This window comes from Ictidomys tridecemlineatus, chromosome 3 (genome assembly GCF_052094955.1).
Source record: "Ictidomys tridecemlineatus isolate mIctTri1 chromosome 3, mIctTri1.hap1, whole genome shotgun sequence".
NCBI lineage: Eukaryota > Metazoa > Chordata > Mammalia > Rodentia > Sciuridae > Ictidomys > Ictidomys tridecemlineatus.
In genome coordinates this window covers 195,688,878-195,712,526 of record NC_135479.1, presented here as the reverse complement: position 1 = coordinate 195,712,526, position 23,649 = coordinate 195,688,878, and the positions used below count along the sequence as shown (strand labels likewise).

At 30.8% G+C, this 23,649-nt stretch overlaps 1 protein-coding gene across 2 annotated transcripts in view; it reads right to left on the bottom strand.

The window, feature by feature from the left end:
- Nucleotides 1-23,649, bottom strand: part of Ncam2 (neural cell adhesion molecule 2) — a 477,943-nt gene that overhangs the window by 219,675 nt on the left and 234,619 nt on the right. For both annotated transcript variants that reach the window (XM_078044488.1, XM_078044487.1), the window contains exons 2-4: nt 8,454-8,528; nt 4,880-5,086; nt 2,869-3,012 (exon numbers count right to left, since the gene is read on the bottom strand). In XM_078044488.1, coding sequence (XP_077900614.1) covers nt 2,869-3,012; nt 4,880-5,086; nt 8,454-8,528 — 426 coding nt within the window. The remainder of the gene's footprint in view (nt 1-2,868; nt 3,013-4,879; nt 5,087-8,453; nt 8,529-23,649) is intronic.

The window sequence follows — 23,649 nt, the reverse complement described above, 5'->3', positions numbered from 1 at the left end:
AACAAAATGTCACTCTTTTTTCTTACATGCTTTTCCTCTTTAGCATATATATCTCCCTTCAATGAGTAACATGGACAAACTCCATTCAAATTATTCTGCAAAAGTCCTGATTCGGATTTTCTACCACATAGCTACTATAAAAGCATAAGGGATAAATTGAACATTTCCAAACCATTTAGTGTCTGATCTCCTACATATAAACTTTACTCTCTATCACATTAAAGATATGGAAAGGAAGGTATTTTTAAAAATACACATTTTTTAAAAATCTAGATAAATTATGTTCAGTGTTATAAACCTAATCATATCCCAGTACCTATAAAATGAAAGGGACTAAATAAGGTAGTTTTAGTCACTTTTTTTGCTACTGTGACCAATGATTTGACAAGAACAAATTTAGTGGAGGAAACATTTATTTGGGGGCTCATGGTTTCAGAGGTCTTAGTCCACAGATGTCCAGCTCCATTGCCTTGGGTCCAAAGTATGACAGAGCACCATGGTAGAAGACAGTAGAGGGGGAAAGATGCTCAGGAAATGGCACCAGGAAGCAAAGAGAGAATCCCCTCACCATGGACAAAATACATAACCCAAAGAACGCACCCCACCTGCCTACAGTTACCAATTAGTTAATCCCTAACAGTGGATTAATTAACTGATTGGTTAAGGCTCTTCTAACCCAATCATTTCTCCTCTGAACCTTCTTGTATATTCACACACGTGATCTTTTGGGGGACCTTACATCCAAACCATCACGGACTCTCATAACTCAAATATTCCACTTCTAAATCTTCTTGAATTATCTCACACATGAGCTTCTGGGGGATACCTCATAGGTAAACCATAACAGATACCTCTTGTGAAACCATGATAAATGTACAAATTGTTCAGCAATGAAGTATATGTCAAGATCTTTCATTGTAACAAGGTTAGAAAAGTTTGGCCTTCCTCATACGTTTACTTTCTTTATTTGCCTGCTATCTATGCACCTTAGCTCATTCATATTTAACTTTAGTCACTCCCCTAAATTGAACTTTCTATTTCAAGTTATAGTCTAATGGCATATAATTTGGGTAAAATTGATTCTAAAAATTGAAAAACTCATTAAGAAGGAATAAGAAAGACAAATAGATAAATTTCATATATTGAGAGACTGACATCTACCTCAATAGTTTATTCATTTCAATATGACTAATATGTTATTTATAAATTACAACGATTGTTTGAAACAGATATAATACTCCATTTTTGAAAGATGAAGAATGTGAATTCAGAGCACAACAGCTAGAAAAACTTTTCATTACTTCAGGGCCAAGAAAAAGAGTAGAACCAAAATGAACTTCCAAGTTTACATCATTCAATTTTCGATTACTTGGAAATAATTATCTGTTAAATCATAGAAATATTTCTCCTCCATCACCACTACACTTTGTTATTAATCTTTGTTTTGATGTTTTGTTTCAAGTGTCTTCTTTAAAAATATAACTTTTTTAAAAACCTTCTTGTAATTAAAATGTGTAATAAACCAGATGTATATATGAGCAATATTAGATAATGTGAAAATATTTAGATATTATCATTTAGCTGTAATAAAATTACTTCCTTTTCTGTATGATTGAGAGGCAGAAATAAACAAAAATATATCACACACAAGTACTCATGTAATTTGATAATAAAATCTAAAGCAGTTACTCAAATAAAATACGAGATAATTAAGTAGTATTCCTCATTAGCTTATTGTATTAGAAACAATGAGTTTTCATTAATAACTGACTAGTATTAACCATATCAAGGTCTGAAAAATTAAATTTAAAAAAATGACTATTGTATATGATTATAATATGTTCTATTTACATATTCAAAAATAGAAATTGTCTACCTTCTGTCTTTTATGCTATAGAAATTTCATCTCTTGTAAACACAAAACATAATCATGTAAGATGAAAAATACTTAAAAAGCTTCAATTATTTTGTTCCTCTCTGCAATGCAGGTGCATTGAAAAATATTCTAAATTGAAAATGCTCCCTATGCACAATGATAAAGGAGCATAATGTAAGCAAATTATGCTTTCAATTACAGATGTCATATCATTCTGGAATTTAGCTCAATGTGAATCAAAATCATGAAGACAATTTGAGTGAATTTACACTTCTTTCTATTATTCTATATGTCTTATCATAGTATTCAGAACTTTTATGTGTCTTTTAAAGAACAGCTCCAGAATAATAAGCAGAATTCACATATAAATTATTATCAGTTTTCTTTGTTTGTTACCAGGGATTGAATTCAGGGGTGCTTATCAACCAAGCCACATCCTGAGCTCTTTTAATCTTTTATTTAGACAAAGTCTCAATGGGCTGTTTAGGGTCTCACTGCTGAAGCTGGCTTTGAACATGTGATCTTCCTGTCTCAGCCTCCTATATTATTTTAATTTATTTTGAATTATAAAAAGTTGAATTTATGAATTAGTATCTGTTCTTCATTCATTTCTTAAAAATACATTAAATTTTCCCTGAAAGTAGAAAAAGTGTAAACAAACTTTTTGTTTCATATAGTAACTGCAGAAGGCTTCCTAAGATAAACTAGTTGCCAGACATATTCAACTCTGGGATCAAAGAATCCATAGCAATATGTAATTGTTGGTCATGACTATGTTCCTATAACATGTTATAGAAACAAAAGAAGTGTTAAATTTGACCTAAGGTTCATAGTGCCCCAATTACAGTGTATAATTTTAAGGTTCTAAAAGGAGTTGTTTGACATTTAGGGTAAAAAAATACATTTTTTAAATCAGCCACATATATTCAGTAATTTTAAAAACTTGCAATGGTTTTAGAACATATAACTTAGGGAGTTACCAAAATACTAACTGTCGGAAATTGCGGTGACTTCCTCATTATGATACAACCAGGTGACAGCAGGTGCAGGTGAACTGCTAACACGGCAAATGACCTCTGCATCTTCTCCTTGTTTGAATTCTTGAGGAGAAACCACTTCTCTGAAAGTGAGTTTTTCTGAATCAAGAAAATAACACATATCATAAAAGAATTATCACTTATTTATCCTAAAAGAACATATTCTAAAATAGATGTTAATTGATGCTATGTTGTATGATCTGTAGATAAACCTAGGTCTTTTAAAACATCAAGCCAAAGTAACAGATTCCTTTCCTAGTAACCTTCCATCTCACTGAGCATTCCAAAGTCCTCCCGGTGCCATAGAAGGTCCTATGTGATCTAGAGTCCAGTCTACAACTCTGATCCTAATTTCTCCTCTTTCCAGTATTGTGCTCCAGTAACAGTGTCTTCCTTTAAATTCCAGGTTCGCTTTTGAACAGGGCATTTGCCCTCCCCCAATTCATTAAGAGTTCTGACCAAACTCGTTAGTAAAAACAATAGACCTTCCCACATAAACTTTTGCCATCTCTGCCTAATTTATTTTCTATAAAATTGCATAGCAGGCAAATACACCACCTGTAATTTTTAGATGATTTATTATGTAAATAATAGAATTGACTTAGAACAGTACTGGGTAGACTTCAATAAATATGTGTAATGAAAGAATTAAGAAGAATATTTGTGGTTATAGAAGATGTTTTTTACAAAAGCAATGTTTTTTTTTTTTTAAACATCACAGTTGAGTTTTTTACATTCACAATAAAACACTAGGGATCTTCTAGTGTATCATTTAAAATAGTAAAATGATCACTCAATTTCATTGTTTGCTGTGTATTAAATAGTTACCAATAGTGCATCACATAAATAAGGAAGATAACTTTTCTGGAAATGGATAATGAAAAAGGGGGGCAGGGAGCTAAATCAGGATAAATGAAACCAATAATGTATTAACAAATTTCCCTGGTTACCAAACCAGAAGTCTTACTATGGGAATGATCTGATATTCTTTTACATTTCCTATTCTAGAATAACAATAATTTAAGATGGTATAAAGAAGTGAGAGCTTACACAAATTTTTACTCAAATTATTTATATAAGTTTTCACTGGTAAAAAATTCACTGCCACACATTAATGGTGAAATTTTTCTAAATATTTCATGCAATATCAGTTAATGTAGTCCTCAGAAAACTCTGTATATAATGTAGGTCCTATTACACATATTTATAGTAGAGGACACTGAAGGCACAGAAGTTAGGCAATCTGTTCAAGGCCATAAAAGTACTTGATAGAGCTGGTTTCAAATTTAGGGAGTTAACAGGCTTCACAGTGAACCTTAACAGTTTAATGATTTCTAAATATATACAAGAAAAAGGGACAGGACACAATCCATCTTAAGTGTAAAATGAAATGTAAATATGGAAAATCCTGTTAATGAAAACATCTATTATTCAAGAGTCCTGACAACATATTATTTTCTTCTAGTTGAGTTGTCAGCTCTATCTCTGTCTACTTCTGTTCATTGACTGTCATCCCAGTTCTCACTCTAGAATGGTCAGTGCTATAACTTTCTGCAATGTCCTTGGTTCTAATTGTGACCTTTATTTTAAACTGAAAATTTACAACAAATATATTTCATAACACCAACTAACCACTGTATTTTATTTACCCAATTATTTTCCAGTGTACTGAGATTGTTGAAGCACATTTTAAAATATGACTTAACTAAGATAATTGGAAGCACATTCTAAAATATGATTTAACTAAGATAATTGGCTCCATTTATGTTTATAACTACCTATGAGCCATTATCAATTCTAAGATGCACTAAAGTAAAACACAAATAAGCTGATGTCTACATAGGTTGTAAAACATTGCACAGTATATAGGTTGTTCTTGAGTGTTAGTTTGTATTACTAACATTTTATTTTGCTTGAATTCCTTATAAGTGTTCTATCAACTGAAACTTACAAATACATGACTTACGGTAAATTTCCAAAACTACCGTAGCTTCCTGTGTCTGTCCTTTGGCATCTGCTGCTTGACAGCGATATATCCCTGCATCTTCTATGTTAGCGTTGTAGATGGTTAATCTTGACCTAACGCCTTCTTTCTGCACCACTACCCTCTGGGTTGAAATTATCTTCTCTCCTTGAGGGTTATACCAATCTATACTCTCGGGTTCACCAATTGCTGCAAAAAGCCAAGGAGAAGAAGTATTTGGAAATATGTTTTAAATGTTTATTTTGGCAGTGGCATTTACTATTCTGCATCAGTTTTAACAATTTAGAAAAATGTAAATAGAAAACTGGAAATCTGAGTATTGTACAAAATTGAAAGTAAACACAAATGTTAACACACATGTTCGTTTTTGTTTCTTCAAATTAAAGACTAAATCCTATTCCAGTAAGCAAAATCTAAAAGTTATGTAGAAATTTACTATGTAGTATTGAAGCAACGAGATTTGAAATTTTACATTAATGATCTGTGGATTATCACTGCACTTAAATATGAAAATTTTATAAGCAAGACATAAACTCCATGTGATAGATAATATTTGATCAGAAATATGAATACTAATAAGATTTTCACATGCTTGACTCTTTTTGCTTAGGGACAGGGGATAGCACTATTTTTCCTGATAAAGCACAAATTAGGAAAATGTAAGTAATTTACAAAACAAATTTTTACCATTGACAATTCTTAATTTGAATAAATTTCTCAAGTTGTTAAACTCATACAGATAAGGCAAATAAACATTTTAAAAATGAAGCCCTTATATCTTTCCCCAACTGATATGAGTAGTTTTATCATTTTAATCTGAAATTATTAACTATTAAATTATGATAATTAGAATGTATTGAAGTGATACTTATCCTGCTAGGCAATTACAACCAAATCATTAGTGTGTAAATATTTATTTAAGTTTTCCAATTCAGAATCTAGGTTACTAACCACTTTGTAATATCTAGAAATACCTGCATTTTTTTTAGTCACCAAAAGGAGGTATTTCACTCAATTACATAAGAAATAATTTGGGGAAGCAACATACTTTATTAACTAAAAAGTATTGGGAGAAAATGAGTGTAGCTAACTAATATCTTCAGGACCTCTTCAAACAAGAAAATTTTTCTTTTTTTTTCTTCCTAAGAAATGATTTTTAAAAAATAGCATCTTTTTTTTAAATTACAAACTAGATAGGATTTAGTAAAATTTTGAAAATTTAGGTAGAATTTCAAATGGATTAGAGTTTTATTATCTTCACTTTTTATGAACGGAAATACAAAATCAAAATAGTTATAGAATAATGAATTTAGGGGTTAATATTTCTTTTCATTCCTTCTTTCAAAAAGAATCTAAAATGTAGCCAGGTGCAGTGGTGCATGCCTGTAATCCAAGTGGTCTGGAGGCTGAGGCAGGAGGATCAGGAATTCAAAGCCAGTCTCAGCAAAAATGAGGTTCAGTGAGATCCTGTCTCTAAATGAAATACAAAATAGGGCTGGGAATGGGGCTCAGTGTTCAAGTGCCCTGAGTTCAATCCTTGGTATCCGCCCCCACCAAAAGAAGCTAAAAAGGATAATTAAAATGAGCATCACTTTAATTTTAAACAATATACAACTTCATTTTTATACTGTAAATTCAACATTAAACATGATCTGCTGAGAAATATTTTGAATCTTTCGAAATAATATGGTATAAAATCTCATTATCAGGGGAAGTTTATTATGGATTTTCAGAGGGTAGTCATAAATCTCTTACAAAATCTCTAATACATATTAGTTTTGACCAAAATTTTCTATATTTATAAGAATGGCCTATTAGACAAACTATTAACAAATATAACAAAATGGTTTTGTAGTTTCGAACATGTAGTGATACTATTAATTTTCTGTACATGACACATTCTATTTAGATCACAGTATATGTCTACCTTCTAGGTTAAATTTAAGATAAAAATATTATATTGGGTTTGAAACATTCATGTTTTTTAAGGTGCCTGGGAAGTTTATTGGTATCTACATAGAAAAAAATATGTAAGTATTCTGGCATACATCATTTTCCATATCACTTTTTGAGATTCTTGTTTTATTAATAAAATTAATTTAAATAAAACCACTTCCATGATTATGGGACCACTCTTGGTAATATACCTTTATGTAAAAGAAAAAAAGATATTCACTTAGTTTGGCTTCATAATAAGAAACTCAATACCACTGAGTAGTATTAATTAATATTTTAATTTAAGTCATCATTTTATATTATTTTATACATAGTCAATTATGTTACATGGTGATGACAGAATATAAAATAATAAAATTTTACCTTATTTTCATCATTCTTTTTTATAACTATTATAGAATTCTGTTACTATATCATACAATTTAGTATGCATGCATCTGTTTATAGCTATGTAGACAAAACAAAATGAGCTGTAGAAACAGGGACCTTATGTACACTTATGTCAAAGTTCTTTTGACACTATTTGCACTGGACAAATTATTGCCCTACTCTTTGATTTTTTTCATTAGTCAATAAACAAAATATGTATTAAAAGACATATAAATTTAGACTCCTTGGCATGTAGATATATGAACATACATAGGTTCTATTAGTTTTAGTAAGTCGTGGCAATTTATACACACCGGGTTTAGATAAGCTTTATGAATGCTATTTTCATTATGTTTTTACTTTTCATAAATTTAATAATAATTTAAGCATGTCCACAGTTCTCAAGCTAACTATTCAATGCTTTTTAAATCAAGAATACATACTGTAATCCTATTGTGACTTGCTTTTGGAACAATCACAAACAGAAACAATTCTAAAACTGTCTCTTATAAGCAATTTTGACATTACATGAATAGTCAATACTTCATGCTTGTGTACATAAATATGTATATGATAAATCTAAATAGATAAGGAATGTGTGCTTTTGAGAGTTCTATTTTATGTTGAATTAAAAATTGATGTTCAAGTACTTAAATATCTTTTGAAAGAATTCTAAAATCTTCATGATTAAACTGAATGAGACATATTATTTTCTATAGGCATTGTAATACAAAATATATTTGTTTAATAGCTACAAAAATCTCTCAGAACTTTTCCTAATTCACTATTTGATATTGAAATAAATATTCACCCTTTAAAAGGTTATTTTTTTGAATCATATAATTTTCATTAATGTGAAAGTATAATTCATTATGCTTTTATCTGATTTATTTATTGCTTATTTACAAAAATGAATCAATTATATTTTTGTACTAATCCTTATATTTCTGTTTATACTACTTAAATTGAAATTTTATGGAAACATTTTATCTCATAAGTTTTTTTAAATGATCTAGTTTTAATGTCAAAATTAATAAGCTGAAAATAATAAATAAAATCATTATTTTTAATATTTTCAAAATGTGATTATTATTATTTTATCATAAACCCAATGATAAGGTGTCACTTTTGAGAATTAAGGTTTTCATATTTAAATTTGGCTAATAAATATATTTATACTAATAGTTAAAGCACAAAACATGTTATCTGAAATTATTTAAAGGATACATACCTGTACATGTGAAGAATTTAGATTCGCCCACACTAAGCTCTACTTTGCTAAGTGAAATTGTCACTTGAAGAAGAGCTGAAAAACATATTTGAGTAATAATTAATAGTGGTTTTAAATATTAATTCTTACAAATGATGTGTAAACCGCACGTCCAAAAATAATGATCATTTCCCTTAATTTTTTATTCCAGAAAATGGGAAATGAAAATTTTGGAAAATATAATCTAATGCCAGACTATATGTTACATTATTATGTATTTCATACCATAGCAAATGTGGTATTTATTCAACTTAATATATCAAAATTCTGTTAAATAAAGTACCTAACTTATATCCATAAAGCTATTTGTCTTTGACAAACTAGCTATATAGAACTAGAGTGCATGATAACTAAAGAAAATTTTGCCCAATAATTAAAACTTTTTAGGAAAGAGCAAATCCTATATTGTTATTACAGTATTAACCAATATAAAAACTAACTACATTTTGACTATCTAGCAAAATATTTCCATGAGAAGAGGCATGCACAGGAAAGGAAGCACTGCACAAGAAAACATAGATGAGCATCTGTATTCACAAGATAAATAGGAACTGAGGGAAGAGCAATAAAACAGAGAGGATACTCAGAACATTAAATATAAAATAACTGGATATTCTAGAAATTTATACAATAATCAAAATTTTGTTTTCATACAAAATGATAGATCTATTGCTGATGATATGACAGATGAGAAGTGTGTTCACTCTCCAGACTCAGCCTCACCATCCCTTTTACTCAGAATGAGCTTTTAGTAATGCAATGGATGTGCAGAAAATAAATGGAGAAAAATATGAAGCTAGAGTACAATCCTATTTGGGAATTAGCAGATCCAATAATCAAAGACTTATTAAGCTCATCACAGAATGCAAAGATACAGAACCTGGGCTTGTCCAGTATAATGAGATACTTCAGAAAAGCAGATGATGAAGGGCTATGATAAAATCTACACTCAGTATTCAGAGAGAAGAGAACCAGTCACTCTGCTGACAAAGACAGCTGACAAGGAGACCTGTCTTCATTGACCTGGGTAGGAAGAAGCCATCGCCTCTTAGATCAGTCACAATTCTGTCCTATCCTGGTTTAGGATTTTAATTATAAACATATTCTCTAGAAAACCCCCACCAAAGAAGCTAAACAAGAATGCAGTCTCTTGTGGGGCTCAAAGCAAAGTGGTAGGCGTAAACATAATTCGATTTGAAGAAAACAATATTATCAACCCAGACTGCCTAATAATTTTATAGACATGGTTTTCTTTAATCTAAAGTCACATTCTGGTATGAAAGGCAAATGATCAAAGAAGGCACTGTAAGCAAGACTACATTGAAACAATTAGTAGGTAAAACAGACCCCTTGAAAATTTCAAAGGATATAAAACTTAGACAAGAAATCTAACATACTATGTTAAAAATGCTTAAGGAAATAAGCACAGAATCAAAGACATATTAAATACTAGAAGAAAGTACTTTGAATATTTTCATCATGAAGAAATGATGACTGTTTGAGGAGACAGGAAAGTTAAATGTAATCTAAATATTACACAATATATACATGTATGGAAATATCACATGGAACAACACAGATACATAAAAATTTTTTTCCATATCAGTTAAAATAGATTTAATTTTAAAGAAAATCCAAGAAAAGTACAAAATACTTTTCAAGAAAGGCCTTGTCTTGTATCTTGTTTTAGGTCTTTAAGATGTTTTCTAAAATAAAATAAAATGTGCCTTCATACATACCAACTTCTGTTGTTAAATTCCTTTTCCTTTTTCTAGAAACATTTCTGGGAAATTAAGGCTGAGGTGAATTGGCTTTCTCCTCCCCTCTGAACCTTGAGTTCATTTTTATTCATAATTACATAATGCTCAGAGAAAGCTGGGTATATCTTAGGGGCTCAACCAGTGTTCAAGTAAATTCAGTATTTCAGAGAGAAACAGACCAAGAGAAGCCTACGTCAGAGAGACTACAAAGGAAACTAGTAGAAACAAGGAAAAAGGATGCCTATAAAGCCATTAAAAATGCATACTCCATTGAAAAATTCATGAAACCATGTTTTCCTTAAAAATGTAGCTATTCTCTTTGATGAAGTTGGATTAAGTGGAATGGGCATCAACAGTAGCAAATGTCAGAACACAAGAAACTAGAGAATGTCTTCATGAGTAACTTTGTCTTGAGAAGATGGGTAGAGTTATTTGGATCCACAATCTGGGCATTTGACAGGAATTTAATATATTGGAGAAGACTTGAGCAAGTCAATGGATAGAAGGGAAAGAAGGAAAGGAAGCCAGTGTTGAAAGGAAAGGGGAAATTATAATTTCGTGCCTCATTCTCTTTATTTTTTCTACTTATACTTTCTACTATAGACATCTTTTATAATGTGCCATCAACATTTTCATTTTTCAGTATTCTTTTTTTTTTTTACTGAAATCTAATGCTGCACTCTCCAGCCTTCTGCTTTCAGTTGAATGTTACTAATTCTATTCAATCTGAACACATTCTGCTTCATCCAAACTTTGGTCACTGCTCATTATTTCCTTTTTGGTCCACTGAATCAATTTCCAACACTTGAAGATAGGAGCTCTGTAAATATCACTTGTTTTTTATACTTTTTTTTTTCCTTTAAAGAAATATGTTCAATGATTTTAACTCAAAATATTTCATCAGTCACCATATTTTTTCTGACTTTTATCTAAATAACCTTTCTCTTTAAAAAAGTTTCCTGACTGATACATGCTCATATTTCTTGTTACAAATACTCTTACTGAAAACCTTCAAAGTGGATTTATGTCATCCAATGAATCAATTATTATTCAAATTTTAATTGATAAAAACTTACCTTTTTCCAGTTTATTTCCAATTACTTCTCTCCAATTTTTCTGTAGCTATAGACACTAGGATTGATTCTCACCCTCTCTCCACTGACTCACAGTTCCTATCACTTCGCATTGGCTCAAATGGTTTTTCTTGCCTTTGTCTCCCTTTTTCACATGTCCACATGGCTAGCTATCTCCTATCTTCAAAATAAAACTAAAACATCAATAACTTTTCAAAACAGCTCTGACAGACCCGTCAGTGGCATCAACAAATATCTTTGATCAGTAAGAATTTTTCCTAAACAAATGAGACATTATTGATAATTATATTCCCTTCTCTACCTTCTCTACCTCATTTAAATATAAATTATAGATGCCAGGGCTCATCAATCACACTTTTGTTTCTTCTAAATATAATGCAGAGATAAGAGAACAATGGACAAATACCTACTATTAGCTTACTATGTGATATGTTCACAATATTGTTAGTGACTTCAAGGCGTTAAATTAATTTAAGGCTATTAGAAAATATGATCAAATCTGCCAATTATTACTTAAGCAATTTCTATCTCTGACCTTTAGGGTAAATTTGATTGTCTATGGAGATTTATAAAAAAAGAACTTGAAAGATGTAAGCACTTTAAAACTCAAAGTTCTAGACAATTTTAATACTGATTTCCTGATGGGTGCAATAAATAACATACATTTATCATAATAAAATGAAATTGAGCATGAAATTAATTAGATAATTTATACTACAATACTTGGATAATTTTTCACTCAGTACAAATTATCAATTTTCCCATTAATCAAGACCATATTTTCAGAGACATTATGATAACTGAATACATTGTTATATTTTATTGCTATGTATGTATAAAACTATATAAAGAAAAAAATATCCAGTTTACTATATTTCCTGAAGGCCAGATTTCTCTACTTGACCTCTGCAACTGCAGACATATTAAAACATGTGGATCTCAGTTAAAACCTAGAGCATTAAAATGAGCGGTCATGCTCTGATCATTATTCTAATGATTTAACATCCAGAATTTCTTGTGATCAGTCTTGAGCTATATCTGCTTACAATAAATGTCAGAATAAAACTAGGCCATTTCCAAGTCAAAAAGATGTGATTGAACAAAGCTAGAAAGAAATGATACATTTGACATCTATCCATTTTATGTCTCCTTCATATATAGCATTACAATTTAGATAAGAATAAATAAAGGGGATATTGCTATGTGGTCTTTATTTAAGTTAGAACAAACTATTAGGATAGTTGTTTGAAAAAAGTTATACTGATGGTAAAGTTTCTAATTTTGATATTGTACTGTGTATTTGACAGTGATATAATACCTTTGACTACATGTATTTGACATAGATACAATGCCTTTGAAGAAAATTGTGAAAGATGCAGTAATACATTAGCTGCATATAATTTCCATAAATAATTAAATGATTGTATTCATTCTTCTTTATAGCTGAGTAATATTCCATTGTTTATATTTACCACAGTCTCTTTTTCCATTCATCCATTGAAAGACAACTAGGTTGTTTCCATAGTTTGGCTATTGTGACCCAGTTAAAAAATGCAGAGAAGTGGTGGTGCTTGCCTGCCTGAAATCTCCACTATTGTGGAGGCAGGATGAGTGCAAGTTCAAGGGCAGTATCAATAACTTAGTGAGACCCTCAACAACTTAGTAAGACCCTGTCTCAAAATTTAAAAAAAAGAGAACCTGGGATGTAGCTCAGTGGTAGAACATTGTGGATTCTGGGATGTAGCTCAGTGGTAGAACATTGTGGATTCATTCAGGACCAAAAAAGTAAAAGGTGAAAACATAAAATCCTTCAATAAGAAATATATATGATCAACAGATTCAAAAATATTTCCTCTCTATGTTCATGTATGAATCATGACCAGTTTAAGTCCACATCATGTACAACCACAGAAAGCAATCCTAATTAGGAAAAGTTACATTCCAGGAATGTATAATATGTCAAAATACACTCTACTCTCATGTATATCTAAAAAGAACAGATAAAAATTTTTTAAAAGATTGCATTCATTATAAATCAATCAATGTCATTTTTATCAGAGCTGGGGTTGAAAAATAATAAACAACAGCAAATATTTTCACAGAAGATTTGTATTTAAGGTAAAATGGAGATTTAATCCCAAAGATTGAAAATTGAAGCCATGATTACTTGTGTTCTGTGAATGATTCTCAAAGAAGTGTATGTAATAACAATCTTAAGTGTAATCTTGGGCATATGACCATGATTGAGTATCTATGAACAACATGCATCTTAAAAATCACTCTTGTAGATGCTACAATATGCAAAAAAACTAAGTGACAATTCTCAATGTCAAGGGATTTCCAGTTTATTTGCAAAAATTAAACTATACAAAATTATGAACAATATGATGGTGTATGCAAATAGTGGTCATTATGTAATTTATGATCAAGATGTTTTTGCAGAGTGCATTAAAACTTTAAAAAGATCAAGAAGATGTGTTAAGTATTATAATATAAATGACAGAGAGAGTGAGGATATTCCATACTAGGTAAGGCAGAAATTTTCAAAGACCATAATAATAATAATAAAAATGAGATTTGTCTCATATAGACTCTTACTGAGATATCATTAGAGAAATAGTTTGGAAAGATTACGGAGGATCTCAAAAGCCACTGTAAAATTTCTGGACTTAAATTTTTGTCTGCTAATGATTTAAAATAGAAAATTTGGCACTTGTAAATATTGGTCTAGAGGTAGAATGACTGATAAAGGGGATACACCAGCACTATGGGGTATGTTGTGATTAATAAATGAGTTGCCTGGTGGCAAAGAATATGGAGAAGTAGGAATGAATGTAACATTTCAAAGTAAGTTATGTTTGGGATGACTTAGCTTAAGGATGAAGAGGAAATATTAAAGATGTTAAGATCTTCTACTTCTGCCAGGGTCACCAAAAGGAGAAAATAATTAAGTATAAATGTTCATATGTGATAGAAAAATGGGAGACAGAATCTTGGACAATTCTATTCCATCAAATTTGAGGGAAATAGAAGCTAAAATTGATTTCATAAATAAAAATTCCTCAAAATGGACCATAGGCAGCATTATAAAAATGACTTATCAATCAATAAATAAATTGGTATTTATAATTATAGTAAGCACTTAAACAAAATAGTAGCTAAGGAGAATTTCTTAATTTCCAGGAATAAAACATAATTAAGTCATTGGCATTTCTAAATTTCATCAGGACACCAAGAACCCTGTGCAATTTGATACAACATTTAGCAGTGAAATTTTAAAATGATCATTTTTTTCACCTGCAGAGATTTGAAAAAACTGACATTTTAATCAGTCTACTACCTTCTTGAAACAAAACAGACCTGGATTCACTTAGAATTCCAACAGACACACAGAGATAATTTTAGGGCACAGTTTATCTTGGTACAATTATTTGTAACATTTTGCAGGCAAATACCTTTTTTTCCCTAGACCTCTACATCAAATAAGCTAGAAGATCAAGACGTTTATTTAATAATTATAGAAATTTTTCAACAATCTTACACCTACAACATCCTCAAAGATTATTGATTATGCCAAATAAATGACTTTTTTCTTTAAGAACATAGTTTAAAATTGTATTTGTTCTTTTTTTCATATTAAAAAGATTTATTTTGAATGTTTAGATTTACAGAAAAATTGGGAAATTTTTTTAAAAAGTCTTTCAGTCCATCTTTCCCAATGTTAATATCTTTTTTATTGATTGTCAACATACTATATATACAACCAGAGATAGAAAAATTGTGCTGCATATGTGTAATAAGAATTGTAATGCATTCTACTTTCATTTATTTTTTAAAATTTTATTTATTCTGATAATTATGAAAATTTTTATTTATCTTCTCTTGTTTATTATTAAATGTTCTTGGCAATGTATTACAACAGCCCATGTGGATTATTAGTGCTCCAATTTTCAAGAAAATTCAGTACGTTTGAAACATTTAAGAGAGAAAAACTCATCATCCATTTTGAGAAAACTATCAACTTAAATGTTTTATTAAAGTTATTTTCAGGCTGGAGTTGTAGCTCAGTAGTAGAGTGCTTGCCTCGAATGAGTAAGGCACAGGTTTTGATCCTCAGCACCACATAAAAATAAATAAAGGTATTTTGTATATTTACAACTAAATTTTTAAAAATTATTTTTAATTCTTACATCTAAGTCATGTCTTACATTTACCAATTTCTTTGGGCTCATCCAAAGTTAGGAAAATAAATGCCTCAGGTGCTAGATAATCTGAATTATTTTAAGACAAAATTGGTCTCTTTTATTAATTCTAGTTTCTGTTGACCATTCCTGTAAATCTGTAAACATTGTTTAGTCAATTTCATCCTCTGCAGTACATAATAAAAACAGAAGCAAATAACAAACAACAAAACTAAGTAAATAAAATATGAAGAAACAACTTTTTCTTTGTTTTTCTCTCAAATCAATAGGCATTTTTTACCTGTGTTCATTAAAAAATACAAAAACTGTAGGATTCCATTGATCATATTTTGTGTTTTTCTTTTTTGTGGTTGTCTTTCTTTCTTTCTTTCTTTCTTTCTTTCTTTCTTTCTTTGTTTGTTTGTTTTTTGGTGGTACTGAAGTTTTTCTTTTTTGTGGTTGTCTTTCTTTCTCTCTCTCTCTCTCTCTCTCTCTCTCTCTCTCTCTCTCTCTCTCTTTCTTTCTTTCTTTCTTTCTTTTTTTGGTGGTACTGAAGATTGAAACTAGGGCTTTGTACATTCTAGGCACTCACTCTGCCAACTGAACCATGTCCCCAGGACTCCAGGCATTTTTAATTCTGTGCTCTCCATTCTACTAATAAGCTTAGCATTCTTAAACCAAAATCTTCTAATTTTCTAATTTTTCAAACATGATAATAACTTTCATCTATAATTTTTATTTGGTTTAATAAAAGATGAGATATCACCTTCTTTCTTCTTTTATTTGTTATAGTACTGAGGACTGAACCCAGGGGTATTCTACCACTAAGCTATATCCCCAGCCCTTTTGGTTGTTTTAGATTGGTACAGGGACTTGCTAAGTTACGCAGCCTGGCCTCAACTTGTGCATCCTCCTGAGTAGCTGGGAATACAGGCATACATAACTTTGCCTGGTCCACTTTGTGCTTTAATCATTCCCTTCTTTGACACATATGCATTTATTCTTTGCTGCTCTTTCAGAATTATTCATACATAGGCGTGTTGGGTTATACCTCTTCTTTGACATATCCTGTAAATGTGTTTTTTAGCTCACTCTTTGTTTGTTTTCCTGGAGTTTTAGGTAACTTCCTCCACTGAAAAATACATGTATGATTTTTTTTATGTGCTGGATATTCTAAAGCAGCATACCTATCATACTTAATTTGCTTTTTACATTATTCCTATTAATGGTCATCTCTAAATTTAAGATGAGAAAGATGAGCAAAGGATGGTGTTGTGACTTGCTAATGAGCAGTTCAGCAACTCATGTTAAAACCAGATTTCAATTAGATATTTGCACCCAATATTTATGCTTTTAATCACTTTACTAAGTGCTTCTCATGTATAATTTTGTTTAGTATAATTTCACTCATTTTATGCATTCAAAATAAAACTGCCATATGTTCCCTATGTCCATTTCTATATTTTACCTACAGAAGGAGAAAGAGAGATAGAGGGAGAAAAAGGAATAATACTATTAATTTTGAAGTCACAAGATATATTTGCTCACATGAAATATACTACTTAGAAAAATTGATATTTTTAGAGCAATCATATCAAAATTCATTTTTTTTCAATGTTGGCAATTAGACCCACTTCCTTGTGTATAGAAGTCAGGAGCTCTACTACTTGACTACACCTGTAGATCCTCTTATTTCATTATTTATTCTCTATGTTAAATGATGCTTGTACTAGCTACCAAGTCTTTTTTGCCATAAAACATGAGAAATGTCCAAGATTTCCTTCCCTCCCATTTTCTTAAATATAAACACCCATCAAATCCCACTTTCAAATGTTTTTGACATATGCCCCTTTTCATCTACACTGCCTTAGTTTTATTGCCCATCATTGCTAGTATGGTCTCTTATGCAAATTTACATAGTAGTATTTAAGTAAAAATGGTGTGCATTGGGTTTAACAGAAACATCTAAGGAAGTTTTTGTGTGCATATGTTTGAGTGTATAATCACATGTGCACATGTATGAATGGTCATTTGTATTTATTTTTTCTGATATTTTATATATATATATATATATATGTTTAAATGTAATGTGTACCTATACCTACTTTTATTTTTCTTTGATTTTGTCCCATTTCTGGAAATTCAATTTCAAAATATCTGATGTAGCAAGTAGCATTCTCTATTTTTAATTAGCTCCTTGGTGCTAAAGATTACTACTCAGAAAGTGGTTCCCAGTCCACTGCTATTGATCTCAATAAGGAACTTCTTTTTATTGTAGATTCTCAAGTTTCAGTTCTAATTGACTGAATCACAATCTGCAGTTTAACAAGTTCCTCCACTTGGACCTATGCACAACAGAATGTGATCAGCATCTGGTTAGAGTGTAGCAGTCTAATACCTTTATCAATTTCTAGTACAAAATGCTACCCATTGTATGTAGATAAGGCCCAATCTCCTTCACATTTAACACATAAAATAGTTAACAATCCAGTCATGATTTGATTTTATGAGACCTTATTTTCAACCAAATCAAAATATAATATACACAATAGTCAACCTATTAAAAAATTCTGGAAATACTCCACACTTCTTTATTTCTTGCCTTTCACATTATATACCTTATTTATTTGAACTCTTTTTTTTTCTAACCAAAGATACAACTGTTATATCACCTAAAATTCTATACTACTATCTTTAGAGCATTTAACACATTGCACAAAATTATATTAGTAAGAATTTTATAACTTTTTATATGCAAACACATTTATATATATTTTATCTTAAAGGCATATATTCTCTTATGCAAATTTACATAGTAGTATTTAAGTAAAAACGGTTTGAAGGAAAGTTGTTTGTTTTAGTTTTAATGCTAAGTCTCCAGTAGCATTTAACGCATATTTTCCTTCACACATCTTTTTCTTCACTGGATCCAAATTCTTAGAAAATAGAGACTATTATTTATTTAGTTTTCTATAGTTTATTAATTGAGCACATGTTATGGAGGAAAATCCATACTAACATATTTGTGTTGAAATGAGTTAACACCACAATAAAAGGAAAACAACAAACTTATCCTATGAATCATCTTGAAACTTAAAAATATTCAAATCAATAATAACTAGTTTTGAATCTATTTTATTCTGTTTATTATATGTTTCCTTGCATAACCTACAAATATTGTGAAAATTTAATTAACGATATTGACATTTGAGTACAAATTTCACTCCTATTTGATTATTCAGGAATGGTTGTGTGAATTTGTACATATGTTTCAATTTTGACATATATCTCACATGGGAAAATGTCATCTAAATGATTGGTAATCAAGAATTAATCGATGTTTAAAGAGGTCATTCGAGTGAAAAGAAAGGGTCAATAGGTTTAACCAAAGGAAAGAAAGAATTAAAATTGAAGGTGAAAAAATCTGTAAGGAAAGTCCAAGAAATGACAAGTTTGAGAAGATGATGATGTCAGGAAAAGTGTGGCATTATTACCCGTCCTCAGTCATTGAACCATAGCTTGAGCAAAAATCAATTCAATACCCATTTATTGAGAATCCCCCATATATCATACATTCTAAATAATTAAAGTGAAGTATCACACTAAAGAGGAGATATTTATGAAATGAAGTCCATGCTGATTAGAACATATTTTTGCTTTAAAACTAATAGAATGTTCTTTTCTAAAATCCATTTTTAATTTAATAGAATTCAATAAATTCAAGAAGTGAATGTATATGTTGCAACCCCAAATATAACTTAAGTAAACTTCACTGCAGAGCAAGAAAGGAAAGTTTCATTAAAATTATTTCATGTGGTATGTTTGTGTTTATAAAGTAGGAAGAATAAAGACCATCTGTCTCCTATTTTGGTATTAATGTAAATAAAAGTAGAAATGCTGCTTTCATCTGAGCAGACTGGTGTCTTGCCTGAAGGATGAATGGAGCAATCTGTGTGCTGACATGCTAGCTAGGCCCTGAGTCCATTAGGATATCAGAAATAGGTCACTCATCACTTATTTTGAATGTGACATTTAATTAAAACTAAAAAAAGAAAATCTTGAGGAGGGAGATAGTCCAAGTTCTACACTCAATCCAAGTTTATTTCAACAGGCACCACTTAGACATGTAAGTTATTAGCCGCCTTGATGAAGCTGGCGTAGGGCATTGTGTAAAAATTTTTCATCACTGCTCAGACTGTGGAGTAATCAATTAAATTATGGGAGAGTGTTTACACTAGCCCATTTAAAAGTCTCTGGATGCCCATGTAAGTGCTCCACTTAAAGTCACATGTGTGAAATTTCTCTCCAGAGTAAGGGCAGTATAAACCTTAGTTAGAAGCCTGACAAATCAGAAATCAAACATCTGTCACACAACACTCAATCAGCACGTCACCTCCCTTAACCTCTTACATGATATTATAACAGTAGCTACTCAACTGTCAGCTACTTTCCAGTGTGCTTTGATATACATGGGAGAGAATGTAAAACTCTGATCAGAGTATAGAAAGCAATACTTCAACAGATGAGTTTTAAAAAAGCAAAACACCTTCTTCAGCTTTGGCAACAAATGTATCTTGAATGAGAAGCACTAAAAAAATAAATCAATAAAAGATGCCACCCTTACTGTAAGTGTATACCAATGTCCTCTGACATTGTATACCATATGAGAGTGTAAATCATGAAATTACTCAAAATAATGAACATTTTACATTATAGGTTCCAAAGCATTTCTATAGAAATATGATCTTTCAAAAGAAACATTTAAAAAAGAATATTACAATGCATGTTTCATTATGTTATTCATTGCCTAGGTAACTAAATAATGCAATGAAATTGGCATTTAAAATTAAAAATATGCAACTATAGACTCATTAATTGAGTTATTTAATAACCACACATGGAATCGCTAAGGAGAGTTTCTGAAGCCTCTAGGTAAGTGTGCATTGTGTTTACACTGGAGAAATATTTCACCATTCTGAAAATGTTTCACTTTTCATAAATAATTTATATGTTTAAGAAGCAGGCAATATTTCTGTTTTTTAGGCCTCCAAATCAGTTGCATAAGAACTTTATCACAGAGCCAGAGGCATTTATGTTTAGTACCATGATAAAATATTACAAGAAAGACAAAAAAAATCTTCCATCAGATTTATTCAAACAGTTTCAGAGAAGTATGGTGGAAAAAAGTATAGCACTTTTGAAAGGAAAAATAAACTTGGATGACTAAACAATAGAGAAATTATTTTTGCCTTTGTTTTCACCAAAACAATTTTAGTCACCTTGAATTTTAGATGGTCATAGCTGGAAGGCACTGATGGATCTCAGACTCAAGATGTGAGGTTACAGAAGAAACCTGGGGCCAGAAGGCTCATCTTTCTGTGAAGGCATCAGTGAAGTGTATGTGCACCTGTGTTTAGACGAAAGAATCCCAGCATGAACTAACTTTGATTCTTTCAAAACACTTGGTGCTATTTTGTTGATAGTGCTGAGGAATTTGAATGAAAGACACAGAGAAGTACCTTCTCAGAATGGAGGGAAGGTAAATTGAGGGTAATTTCTTCTATATTTGAATCAATCACAGAGAGCCTATCTTTCTCACAAGGAGCAGAGTAAAAAGAAGAGAGTTATGAGTTGCCAGGAGTTGGTCTTCTCTTGTATGCTTTCCCCATCTTGTGCTAAAGTAATTGAAAATTAGAGGTTTCCTTAAGTTGAGAAGGCTGAAAAAGAGAAATTGGAACTGAAATTTTCAGGTGGTGTCTGAGGTTGTGTGTGCCTATGCATATATATGCATGAGAGAGATAATGGTAAAGCAATTGCATGTATGGTGATTCTGCATCAACTTGAAGCAGCAAAGAAAATATTAATTGTGTTACAGTTGGTGCAAAGAAGAGCAGCATCATATCACTCTGTCAACCAGGATGCATTTGTGTTGTGGGAGATGCAATATTCCAAAGACCAAACATGCCACATGTAGGGCAAAGTACTTCATTTGAGGGGATTGTTGTGGGGAGTTCCCTGGTGAGATATAAATGAATGGCCTTGAGGCACCTATTAGCCAGAAGTATAATAGAAACTGTAGCTTAACTGTGAGAAGTCATCAGCCTCAACAAGAACTGAACAAGGGCTGAGTATTCTTAAGAGAGATCCATGGCCCTGGTCAAGGCATGGGCACAAACCATATATTCACTAGTAATTTCTGTGAACTCTTCAGTTCAAAAAGCTAGGAAACCACAGGAGCTAACATAACAAAACAAAACAAAAAATTCCAAAGCAAAAATCTGCAGCTGAACCAAGACCCAGAGGATGCACATGTACCTGTGGGTTCTCCAATAGCCATAGGTTTATATAAGCAGATTTTGCCTCCTTTCCAGATACACAAAAGTTATCTTGGGAAAGTATATTAAGCTAAAAATCTATCTGTAAGCTATTGAGTTAACTGTATAAACTGCAACAAACAAGATTCTGTCTTTAGCATTTTCTTTTATATAATGTGCATATAATAGTACTAGCTCCTTTATATTTGTAAGGTTTTGTATAAAGCACTTACTTAACTCAGTGTCTAGAACACAGTAAATACTCAATAAATATCAACTGCTGAAATAGTAACTCCTTCTCTTACTTAGCTCAAGAGGAGCTCAACAAATTTAATATTCTCTTCTTGCTTCATATTGCTTCCTTATTTTAAGAGATATACTCCTTATTTGTACATTACTGAGTTGGGATTATCAATTACAATTATATCTTGGCTTATTCCTTCAAATCAACTAGGGAATTCTTTGTTGAATCCAAATATAAATGAAATGTATTCACTTAAAATTTAGTTCATCGGCACTCAGTAATGTTGATTGACAAGCTTAAGATTTCCAGCCTGGCACAATTGTACATAGGGCTGCAGAATTTTTTGATAGTGCATAAACATTAACAAAAACCCCAGACACCAATTTGATGATATTCTGTTACCCTGGTGAAAAGTACTAAATGTAGTGCAAAATTTAAATTTTACTCTCATGGACAAAAACAAATTTGTAATCATTTGAAGAAAACTATGGAATAGACAATGCTTAATATAATATGTACACTTGGAATGTACAGATTTCTAAATTGATGCTAAGGCCAATAATAATAGTATAAAATGTAATTCATGTATACCCGAACATGTACGGCAATAAGCATAAAATTCAATATCAAAGTGTGCTGTGTGCTTTAAATTCTGTCATGTATAAACATCGCTTCTTCCCCATAGAGAATTGTACTTTATACATTAGGAATCTCACACCTTCTACTCCAACATTCTCTCCATATACTCTGCTTTTGCTTTCATATTCCAGAAAAATTTGTCATATTTTCAGTTTTTCTCTCTCTCTCTTTTTCCATCTGTCCTATGCATAAATGCATGTGTGTGTGTGTGTGTGTGTGTGTGTGTGTGTGTGTGCACGTGCGCATGTGTGCATGTGTTTCTACGGTTGTTTTAGAAAAAATACTCTTTCTCAGAACCTGGAATACTGAAGAAATTTATAATATTTCTTACATAACGATTAAATACATAAATTTAATATATATTTTTTTAAAAATCAACATATTGAAATCGAAATTTTCAAATAAATATTTGTAATTCCACTACTCGATTTTATCCCCAGGAAAAAGAGGGTAATTAATTTACTTATATTTTTTAAAGAGTTTCTCAAATCCAATAATATTATTTTTAAAATATCAACTAAAAAAATGAATAAAACAAATATATTTCAATGCAAATTAATTGACTAAATTCAAGTAAAGTTGATTATTACTGTATAAGTAAATTCTGTAATAGGTTTAAAACCCAAAATAACATCCTCACATAATTACTAGTTCTTTTCATTCAAACATTTTTAACAGCTCCCACAACTTTAGGTTGTATGAGTGATGAAAATATTTTATACATTAATATTTTATGACTTAGCTGGTACCTAAAGACAAGTGAGGAAAATATTAATAATGCATGTCAAATAGATACATTTTAAAATAGAATACTGGAAGTAAAAAATACACATTGTATAACTTGCAAATAATGTTTAACTCTTTCTGTGTTGCTTTTCAATATAATTGTGAATATATATGTATACATATATTCATATATATATAT